This window comes from Lynx canadensis, chromosome D2 (assembly GCF_007474595.2).
Source record: "Lynx canadensis isolate LIC74 chromosome D2, mLynCan4.pri.v2, whole genome shotgun sequence".
Taxonomy (NCBI): Eukaryota; Metazoa; Chordata; class Mammalia; order Carnivora; family Felidae; genus Lynx; species Lynx canadensis.
Genome location: NC_044313.2, coordinates 365,277 through 376,354, shown reverse-complemented (window position 1 = coordinate 376,354; position 11,078 = coordinate 365,277). Strand labels below are relative to the sequence as shown.

Here is an 11,078-nt window from a genome sequence, read left to right as displayed (position 1 = left end):
TCCAGCCGTGACTTCTCTGTGGTCGAGCTGTGTGGGGAAATGGGCAGCAGCTCTCCGTGGGGAATCTGTTTGCAGGGCTCGGTTTTCGGAAAGATTTACAAAGCCACAGAGCCTCTGGGGGGTGAGGATGTAGCACCTGCGTCGCTGACGCTCCTGGCTCAGCACGAGGTCCCAGGGCCGCCTTCCCCAGCGGCCGTCAGCTCAGAGCTGATGGTGGGGTGAGAAGCCGAGGGGCTCCTGCGCCGCAGGTGGGGTGTTGGGCGCTGGGAGAACCCTGCGGCCAGGGCCGGCCTCCCCGTGAATTGAGAATCCAGAAATTAACCCACATACTTGTGCTCAACTGGTGGGGAAAGAGTAGTCTTTTCAACAAATGGAACCGAGATAACTGACATCCACACGCAAAAGAGGTATACGCCTCAGAGATGGAAGTACACGTCCCCCCAAAAACTTGTGCACCAGTGCCTGCAGCAGCATCATTCACAATGGCCAAAAGATGGAAACAACTCACACGTCCCTCAAGTGAGGAACGCGTAAGCAAAACATGGTGTATTCATAAAATGAAACACCGGCCACAAAAGGGAATGAACCGCTAACACTTACTACAACATGGACGAACCTTGAAAGCATCATGCTGAGTGAACAAAGGACACACGCGTGCGCACACACACACACACACACACACACACACACACGGCCTGTATTCTATGATTCCATTTCTACTCCATTTCTAGAAACGCCCAGTGTGCGGACATGTACAGAGAAAGGAGGTTACTGGTTCTTAGGGCTGGGGATTATGCGGGAATGGGGGAATAGCTAGAAAATACAGGGTTTTTTTCTGAGATGATGGAAATGCTCTGAAGTTGCCCGTGGTGAAGGCTGCACACATCTGTGAATCTGCTGAAAAGCGTTGAATCCTACACTTTAGATGGGTGAACCGTATGGTGTGTGAGTTTGTCTCCATAAAGCTGTTTGAAAGAACAAACACGTACCCGGCTGGCTCAGGCAGAAGAGCCTACGACTCTTGATCCCTGGTTGTGAGTTCAAGTCCCACATTGGGTATAGAGATTTAAGGATAAAAATTAAAAGTCTTACAAGTAAGTAAAACAAAGAAATCGCGAGGCAATCCGGGAAACCTGGACGCTGCTGGACGCTCGACAGGCACCAGCGCTATTCTGTGGTGGTCATGCTGCGGCTGTTTTCCTAAGTAGTCTTTAGAAGGTGCTTCCCGAAATATTCGTGAAGGAAATGACATGATGTCTGGGGTCTGCTTCAGAATGATCTGGGAGGGAGGACTGTTTGGGGCTGAGATGAAACCAGGCTGACCCTGGGTAGATGGCTGCTGAAACCAGGAGCCTGGGGCACGATGACCCTAACCGTGCACACGCACTCGCCCCCTTCGACAAGTAAAGTAAAAAGGAGGAAAAGGAAGCCAAGGCAGGTGTGGACAGGACCAGCCTCAAGGACCAGAGCTCCGGGTCATCGTGTCCCGAGGGCAGCCCCTCACACTCCCGCAAGCCCAGCAACTGGTGAGAAGCTCACACCCACCCAAACCTTGTCCCCGGCTGCTCGGAAGGAGCATGAGGCAAACAGCTTGCTTTCTGGACTCTGAAAGACAGAACCGAGATCAGGTCCTTGGGCGGGCATAGTGAGTGCTTACAGGGAAAGTGCACTGAGCCCCCTGGCGAGTGGGAGGGAGCAGCACCGACCCTGGAGAGATGATGAGGCAGCCTCTCCATGAAGTGGTCCAGTTAGACCACAGCAGGTGGGCGGGCAGGTGGGCAGTGGGCAGGCAGATGGGGGGGGGGTGCCCCAGAGGCTTCCTGCGGCACTGCAAAGCAGGCCAGGCTTCCAGAGGACAGGACATCACCCTGCCGCCTCTCCCCAAGCAGATCACCTTACATGTTTCTCCTGATTTGCTGTGGACTTCATGTTACGGTATTTTGTTGTACGTAAGTTCTTTACAGTTATGTGGTCAGTCTATCATTTATTATCTTTATGATTTTTTTTTTAATTTAATGTGTCAAAAGCTCCCCCCTCCACGGGTTTATTCTAGGAGTTCACACTTGTCTCAACACTGGAGGATCTGTTACTGTAATACACCATGTTAACAGCCTGAAGGGAAAATCATATCATTTCAATATGTGCAGAAAAAGCATCTGACAAAAGACAACACTCATGGAGGAAAAAACTTCGTATTAACTAGTTGCGGAATGGAACCACAGTCACCCGGAAGAGGTATTTCGAGACTCCCACCACACCTAGCATGCTTGTGGTGGGGTTAAAAATACTTCCTTTAGGGGCGCCTGGGTGGCTCAGTCGGTTGAGCCTCCGACTTTGGCTCAGGTCATGATCTCGCGGTCCGTGAGTTCGAGCCCCGCGTCGGGCTCTATGCTGACAGCTCGGAGCCTGGAGCCTGTTTCGGATTCTGTGTCTCCCTGTCTCTCTGACCCTCCCCTGTTCATGCTCTGTCTCTCTCTGTCTCAAAAATAAAATAAAAAAAATTAAAAAAAAATACTTCCTTTAAAAATCAAGAATGAGGTGGGGGTGCCTGGGTGGCTCAGTCGGTTAGGCGGCCGGCTTTGGCTCAGGTCATGATCTCACAGTTGGAGGGTTCAAGCCCCACATCGGGCTCTGTGCTGACAGCTGGGAGCCTGGAGCCCACTTCAGAATCTGTGACATCCCCCCTCTCTCTGCCCCCTTCCCAGCTCATACTCTGTCTCTCAAAAAATAAACAAACGTTAATTTTTTTTTTTTAAATCAAGAATGAGGCAAAGATACCCCTTCTGGCAACTTCTATGCACCCTTATGCTGGAGGCGGTCACCTGCCCAGTGAAACAAGAAAAGGGTCAGGTGTGGGCGGTGTTTAGTTTCAGCTCCGTTTAGCAGAAAGCCCAAACAATTGCTTCAACAAAGTAGGAACGGCTGGTGCCCCGTGGCCTCCGTGGCCTCCTGGGGTCGTGGGGCCCTCCCTCCAGGAGCTGCACGCACCATCCCGAGTTGCAAAAATGGCCTCAGTGAGGGCAGGGTGAGTGCATCGTTCCGCAGTCTACAAATTTTCAAAGTACAACCTTCAGAACAAATAGCACCTTCGGTGTTTCAAGGAAGAGTGTAGCTGTTTGGTGTGGTTTTCATACACGCACCCCAGACACGCTTCCCTCCCCCTTGCTTCCCATGCTGTCCTGCAGTGCTGGTCATGTCAGGCGAATTGCTACATGCTTATTTTTCTGAATGGCTTAATCCACGGAACACAGCACATAATGGAGAATATCAGAAATAGCAAAAACCCCGTATTTTGGTGAAGGAGACGACACTTCTTTTAAAGTCAAAATGAAGGGGCACCCGGGTGGCTCGGTCAGTCGAGCGTCCAACTCAATTTCAGCTCAGGTTTTGATCTCACAGTTCATGAGATCGAGCCCCATGTCAGGCTCTACCTGACAGTAGGGAACCTCCTCGGGAGTCTCTCTCTCTGCCCCTCCCCAGCTTGTGCTCTCCCTCTCAAAATAAATAAATAAACAGTAAAAGTCAAAATGAAAGTCCCAGAACTTTTAGGCCATCTGACTAGCATTGTGTGTTATCACATCAGAAAACCAGCACAGCCCACATCCTCGGAAATACTATCCTGGAGCCGGGGAGCACGTGCAGATCGGAGCCTGGGGGCCGTGCCCCAGTCCAGGAGAGCCTGCCCAGCACCGGGATGGGTCCACGGAGCAGGTCACAGGGCAATTCAGGCGATGCAGAAATTGCGTTAGTATTTACATGTCCATCGTTTTACTTGACAGAAAATAGCATTTCCTTGTTAGGAAACAGCTCATAGGGACAAAAGCACACGTGAGATCGCATGTCCTGGAAGGGACAGTAGACACCAGTCCCATGACCCAGCCTGAGAAGTGCCCAGTGTTGCCTTTTCAGAAGCCCACGAGGAACCTCTGCCCTCCAGACTGCTTCCTTGTGATCCTTGGGATGTGACCCGCTCCACCCTGGGGGCCCACGGACACAGGACCTGGGGGCCGGAGCCGGAGCAGCGCCCTCTGACCCCAGCAGGCGCTGCTGTTGCAGGGGTGCCTGCAGCCACCGTAGATGCCCAGCAGGGGTCTGAGAGCGCCTGGGCCGGAACCTCGTCACTGCGCCAGCAGGACCCTGACTTCGGAGGCCTATTTGTTATGTCACTTGTTTGATGACACTGATGAGACACCCAGGCTTGGTGGCTGGGTCACCGTCTGCGGTCTCCATGGTCCCACCCCCTGGTTTGGCCCTACCAGGGGTCACCCACAGTCCATGCCATTGCACAGCTCGACCCTCTCTTTGTCCCCTGCACCCTCAAAGGGGCGTGTCCCCCTCGTCCAGTTGGCCTCCAGAGGCAGGGCTGCTGTCTCTGAGTCCGCCAGCAGCGCCTGGGTGTGAAGCACGGAGAGGGCACAGACAGGGAGGGGGGCACGACTCTGGAGTTCGGGGATGTGGGTCCTGAGACTGGGGTGGCAGAGGCCCCAGGCCTCTGTGCGTGTTCCCGATGGATGAGCCCTTCCAAGTTGCTCTGGCAAGCTCAAGACCTCCTATGGGGGACACACTGGCTGGAGGAGGGCCTCAGGTCCACACAGCTGGGGTCCGGGCCAGGACATGCAGGGACCCGAGTCCTCCCTGGGAATGCAGACAGGCAGCAGAAGTCTCGAGGAGGGACAGACGTCTGCCCCGGGGCAGTGCCCCTTTCCAGAAGAGTAGAAAGTCTTGGTCTTCACAAGCTGGCTTCAGCCTTGCCCGGGAACAAGGGCACCTGGCTGGGGTGGGGGGGGGAGCCACAGAGCTTTGCTCACTGTTGGGTGGTCTGTGTGCCAAGCCCTGGTCAGATGAAAGGGCTGTCGACCAGCTCGGTGAAGGGACCTGGGCAGAGAACCTCCCAGGTAGGCATCTTGGGTCGGAAATGGTTATGGAGAGACACCTTAGCAAGCTGACTGAGCATTCCTGCACCGGGTTGGGGCTGCCCAGCCAGACTGTGTGGGTGGTGTTGGGAGCCGCGTGTGCAGAGCCGTGCTCTGTGGCGAGAGCACCGCTGGGGTGGAGACCAAGGGACGGTGGACAGATGCCAGGCGGTGGGCACCTCGTGGTGGTTTTCCTTGTGTTGGTGTCTTGGTCAGCTTTGCCTTGGAGTATCTCAAATGACCACCATGATCCTCAAACTGTTTGCTAAGTGAGCCTTGTCTGGCTGTACGATTTGGCCCTGACTTTCAGGTACTTCAGATTTGAGCAGATCAAAGTGCTGGCCCGCAGGCAGTGTCCAGACTGGGGGGCATGGCCCCTCGGCCCCTCAGTGAGCTCCCTGTGTGCCATGGCCCCCAGCCACCCTCTCCGGTGTATTTACAGACCTGTGTCCTTGCGGATGGTGCCTGGAGTTGGGTTGTGAGTGTAAACAGCACACTGCAGGGGCAGTGGTGCACACGGGGAAGGTGGAAGAGGAAGGGGCTTCCCGGCCCTGTCTGGTCGCCACTGGTCACCTCAGCAGCTGGCACTTCAGGAACTGGGTTGGTGTCCCTTTAAAATCCATTGTGGGGCACCTGGGTGACTCAGTCGGTCAGGCGTCCCACTTCGTTCGGCCCAGGTCATGATCTCATGGTTGGTGGGTTCAAGCCCCACGTCGGGCTCTGTGCTGAGGGCTTGGAGCCTGGAGCCTGCTTCCGATTCTGTGTGTGTGTGTGTGTGTGTGTGTGTGTGTGTGTGTCTGCCCCTCCCCCACTCACACTCTGTCTCTGTGTCTTTCAAAAATAAATAAATGTAGGGGCGCCTGGGTGGCGCAGTCGGTTAAGCGGCCGACTTCAGCCAGGTCAAGATCTCGCGGTCCGTGAGTTCGAGCCCCGCGTCAGGCTCTGGGCCGATGGCTCGGAGCCTGGAGCCTGTTTCCGATTCTGTGTCTCCCTCTCTCTCTGCCCCTCCCCCGTTCATGCTCTGTCTCTCTCTGTCCCAAAAATAAATAAAAAAAACGTTGAAAAAAAATTCAAAAATAAATAAATGTAAAAAAAAAATTTTTTTTTTTTTGTTTTAAATCCATCGTGAGTTCTCGTTTTCCCAGAAACCTAGGGAGGATGATGGCTACTGACCGGCAGGTTCAGGTAACGGGACTTTGGGCAGGTTCCTGCGCTGTTTCCGGGGCAGCCTTCGCAGGGGGCAGGGCTTGGAGCCCCCGCCCGCGGTCTGGGCCCCACGGGCTGCAGGGCGGGTTGGGGGGGGCGGACGGGGGGCTGCCCCTGCGCCCCCCCCCCCCCCCCGCCGCAGCGAGCGGAAAGCGGGCCCTGTGGGTTTTCGCGCCACCACCAGGCGAAGCGGAGTGTTGGGGACGCCGCGCAGTCCGTCCAAACGGGGGACCGTCCTCTTCCAGTTCACTCGGCGCCCGATTCCCGAGTTAACCCTGCTGGTGGGAAAGCAGCAGGCTGGGCCGCGCGGGTCCCTCTCATCCCGCCTCCTCAGACGCGCCCCGCGGGCTCCCCCACCCCGGCCGAGCGCCCTCGCGCGCACCCACCCCCACACGTGGACCTCACGCACGCCCCCAGACAGTAGTTCACCGCAGGCTGCTGGGCGCGCCCTACGAAAACCGTAAGTGTGGGGCGTCCCTAAAGTGGGCGTGCGGGTTTCCATGTGGTCGGGACGGCACCAGACCTCATCCGGGGACGTAGCTGGTGAGTTTCACCTAAAGGCCCTGGCTCCAAACTGTCTCCCCCGCGGTTCGGGCCTCAGTCTCGTAGCCAGTTCTGAGCGCCCTGCTGCCCGGGTTAGGGGCGCAGGAGCGCGCCACGGAGTAAACCCCACGACGCCTCACGGTTTGCACAAAACGGGAAGCTCCGAGGGCGCTGCACGAAACCATTCACCGCTTTTCACGGAAGTGTGGGAGGCACGGGGTTTTTAACCCCCGTTTTAAAATGTGTGTAAGGTGCCCACGAGTGCGCTCGAGGCATCGGTCATCACGTGTATCGACGACGGCGGAAACACAAAAACGGAAAAATGAGACACAAAGGCACCGGAGGCTCCGGGAGGCCACCCAGGGCCGAGTTCCGCGCCCGGACGGACGCGGCCGGCGCGCTGGCGCTGGGACCCACGTCGCAGCCCCCCGTTGCCCTAGGACAGGTAATACATGCGGTAGGCAGCGAAGGGCGCGGCGACGAGTCCTGGCGCCTGCGGCGGGGAGCCCGCTGCGCCCGCGTACGCGGCCGGGGGGCCGGGCAGGGGCGCGCCCAGGGCGAAGGAGGGCAGCAGCGGCTTGGCCGCCAGCTTCAGCTTCTCCAGCTCGGCCTCCTGCAGCCGCTTGGCCTTGGCGCGGCGGTTCTGGAACCAGATCTTGACCTGCGTCTCGCTGAGGCTCAGGCTACTGGAGAACTCGGCGCGCTCGGCCACCGACAGGTACTGCTTCTGGCGGAACTTGCGCTCCAGCGCCAGCAGCTGCGCGGTGGTGAAGGGCGTCCGCGGCTTGCGGTTGGTCCTGTGCTTTCGGAGGGCGCAGGGCGGAGGGCTGGGGGCGCCTGGGAGGAGAGACAAGCACAAAGCGGATGCTCCGACGCCAGCAGCGCGCGCCCCTTGCCCACGCTTCCGAACCCCGGCAGAGCCCGGTTACGCGTGCCGGTCGCGGCCCTGAGGCACCACGAGACCCAGAAAGCACTGGGGTAAGAGAGGCAGGCCTCAGGGGGACGGGGCGGGGGGCCCTGGACTCGGGGTCTGCCCTCCAGGGAGGGGGGACCGTGCTCACTCCGAGAAGCGAGGGGCTTGGGCGGGAGGCGGCCGCAAGAACTGAGCGGCGAGCACTGGGGCGAGGAGTTGGCGAAGCGGGAATTAACCGTCGCGGGGACGGACGGGGGCGGGGTCGCTGGTGCCGGAAAAGCTCTGAGCCAAGAAGCCGCGGGTTCAAGGGCTTCGGGCTCCGCGTCCGGATTGGCGCGCGCGAGGGGGCCCGGGTGGGTTCGGTCTTTTCTTTGCGCGCAGGCCAGGCGCGTTAGTGGCTACTTGGCGAAGTTAGGGGTGCCGGCGGCCTTTCCGCCCTCGTCCTCCCAGCGCGGGCCGGGGCGGGGGCTCTCCTGGCTGCCTGGGACCGAGAGACAGGGCACTTACGTGGGGAGGACGAGCGGGCGGCCGGCGGGAACCAGGCCCAGGGCTCCGCGGTGCCCCGTGGCCTCTCCTCCCGGGGCTCGGTGGGCCCCGCGTCCAGCCCGCGCTCCGCCTCCAGCAGCGACTCGACGCTGAAGGGCAGCGGGCCGGGCCCCGCGCGCCCCCCGCCGAACGTCTGGAGCCCAGCGGGGTTCATGCTGAGCGACGCCGGGGCCATGCGCCGTCAGGCGGGCGCAGGGCTGGCGAGGCCCGGCCGGCGCGCCGAGAAGGTGGCTCGCGGCGCGATCGACCCGGGCTTGGCGGCACCCCCGCCCGCGGAACCCTATAAGAAGGCGGTGCCCCTTTCATGCGCCGTCATCCAATCGCCGCGGCCGCTGCCGCGCGAGCCTGGGTGTCCATTGGCTTCGCTGACCTGGGAGGGCCGAAGGGACAGGCAGGGGTGGGCCCGCCTCCTGGGACCCAGTGCCCCTGTCCCGCTCCCAGCGCCCGCCAGCCTCTCCCGGAGCTCTGCGGGCCGGGCCCGCGCTCCTCCGGTCCGGGAGGTGGCCGAGGCACCCCGGGGAGCTCGTGGAGCTGGCCTCGGCTCCCCCACCCGGAGGAATCGACGACGGGCGCGGCCTCGGTGGAGCTGGCGTGGGAACACCGGCCTTGACCGCGCGCGGTTCCTGCGAGGCCGAGCGCGCGGCGCCATCAGAGGAGGGGTCGGCCCCGTGGCTCCCCCGCCGCTCTTCTGCTGCGCCCCAGCCGCGATTTGGAACCCTGGGTCCTCTCTCCGAACCCTGGGGGCCGCGTAGGACGGACCTGAACCCGGACTGGCGACTCTGCTTCTGTCCCCTTGAAGTCGCCTTGGCCCTGGGTGGCTTTTCAGGCACCTGTAGCTGCTTAGCACGCTCCCGGGCAGGGGCCGCCCGTCGTGCTGCCCGAGTGTCCCACGGCCTGGGCTTAGGAGCCGCCATCGGTGCGGGTCGAAGGGCCCTGGGCACAGGGGGCGGGGCGGGGGGGGGCGACCTCTTACCAACTCGGTCACAGGGCTTGGGACAAGCACAGAGTCACTGGGTCACTGGGTGTTTACTGTCGGGCTCTCCCACTCAGCACTTTCTTCCCAGGCCCACCGGGACCTGGGACCAGGGCAAGATCCAACGGGGAGGGGCCTCGGTGGGTTGGGCTTCCTCGGTGGGGGATGCTCCTGGGGAGATAGGATTCCCCCCTCCCCCTGAGCAGCTCGGAGAAGTGGGAGCAGAGGCCCAACAGAGACCTGTGCTTATTCAGATTTTTTTTCCCAAACTGGACCAAATCTGGTTGAAAAGCCTTCTGTGCCGTAACACTGAACCCTCCGTCTGCAGTGTCTCCCTGAAGTTTTGGAACAGATCATGAGATGGGTTGGCCTGTACCGACCTCTTGTCTGGTTAACATCCCAGAGCACAGAAACAGCAGTGTGAATCAGCATATTTTTAGTTTTGAAAAACCAAAGTTGCTTTAATGAGATCCAGCTTTGGGGGACAGTTAACTGTCTGGCTCAGCCAGAGAAACTCAATTAAAAAGTGTTTTCTCCATGCAAATTTAGAAGCGGGGCTGAAAGGGCTCTCACACCAGGCTCCAGGGCCAGGTCCGGTGTCTGGGGCCAGGCCAGCGCCTTCTATAAACCAAGACGGATTGCCCCTTTCTAACGTAATAAAGACGTTCTGAGTTGAATGAAGATAATTGCATCATTAAAGCACTTTCTGTGAAGAACTCTCTCGGGGTAGTTTATCTTCAGCAGGCCACTCCCAGGAGTGTTTGAAGAAGAATTTCAATAAGGATGACAGCCAGCCGCCCTAGCCTGCCCCATGTCTGCCCAGGACACTCTGAAGGTGGCGTCTGGGGGGGTGAAGCGGGAGTCTGTGCTGTGGTTCGGCTGGCCCCGGCGGAAGGATGGGGTCTCAGGGCCAACCTCCAAGAAAGTCTCGCCCTTCCCTGTGGTGTCCAAATTGGCGTTTGTCCCCCCTGGCAGGGCAAGGCCGGGCCGGTGCTGACCGGGCCCTTGCCGGGCATGGGCTCCAGCAAGGTGGCAGAGAAGGGAGGGAAGATTTGGAGGCTGGGGGGGGGAGTGTCCAGGATCGGACGTGAAAATCCAGACCCCGACACTCCGCACAAACAGGTCTCCAACACAGCACAGTACCCTCCGCACCCCCAGGGCCTGGCCAGTAGGACAGGGGGTGGTGGACTGACAGGGGACCCCATTTCTGTCAGTGTAATGGCTCTGGACGTAGAAACCCATGTCTCATGTGTCAAGAAAGACTGGACGCTGTCCTTGGCCACCAGGAGGGCCGAAGTTGACTGTGGTCACTTGGCTTCCCAGCAGCCCAGGAGCAGGCCAGCCAGCCGTGTTGTGTGAACAGGAGGCCGGGAACAGCCTCTGGCCGCGGGCCCTTCTTGAGGCCACTGCCCTGCCCCCATCGCAGGTGTGCCCCCGAGAGGGTGGCAAAACCCCACAGACTGTCCACCTCACCCAGCACTTGGACAGACCTCTTCCCAGCTTGAGTGGCGCTGTCTCCCACCGTGATCCGCTCCCACTCTGAGCTGCGAGGGACAGAAGGTCAGGCAAAGGCCACCTCCTTTTGGTGCTGACTTCGGAGGCAATGAGCACATCCTTAGTTCGCAGAAATGAGTGGCAATCACAGAGCCGGAGGTTTGGAGGCCCCGCGAGGAGCTCCCGTGGGGGAATCAGTGTAACGAGGTGATTTTTGAGAAGGGATTCGTTCCGTAGGGTTTATATGGCCAAGTTCGGAACCGCACCGGACTGAAGCAGAAGTGCTGCTCACAAAAGTTGGCGGAGGGGAGTGTCGGCCGCTACGGGCGTGAGGTCAGGGAAAGCCCGTGACATCACTCTTCTGAAGAAAGCCATCGTCCCCTCTTGGATATCGGTGATGCGCATCCAGTCCTTGACGAAAACCCCCAGCGGACTTTCCCTCGTATAGCAGCGGGTGGTAATCAGTTGGCACACAATGGGACCATTGCTC

At 59.4% G+C, this 11,078-nt stretch overlaps 1 protein-coding gene across 1 annotated transcript; it reads right to left on the bottom strand.

Moving 5' to 3' along the window:
* Positions 1-7,098: 7,098 nt before the first annotated feature.
* Positions 7,099-8,317, bottom strand: LOC115527081 (homeobox protein MSX-3-like). Its single transcript, XM_030334475.1, has 2 exons — positions 8,083-8,317; positions 7,099-7,499 (listed from the first exon to the last, which is right to left on the bottom strand). The coding sequence occupies exons 1-2, from the start codon at positions 8,294-8,296 to the stop codon at positions 7,099-7,101; spliced, it is 615 nt and encodes a 204-aa protein (XP_030190335.1). The 5' UTR covers positions 8,297-8,317.
* Between the last annotated feature and the right edge of the window lie 2,761 nt (positions 8,318-11,078).

Bases quoted from the DNA above. Each gene is read 5' to 3' on its own strand.
- LOC115527081 (XM_030334475.1), bottom strand. From the start codon at position 8,296: ATGGCCCCGGCGTCGCTCAGCATGAACCCCGCTGGGCTCCAGACGTTC. The intron at 7,500-8,082 runs GTAAGTGCCCTG...CTCTCCTCCCAG, and splicing joins CGCCCGCTCGTCCTCCCCAC to GCGCCCCCAGCCCTCCGCCC.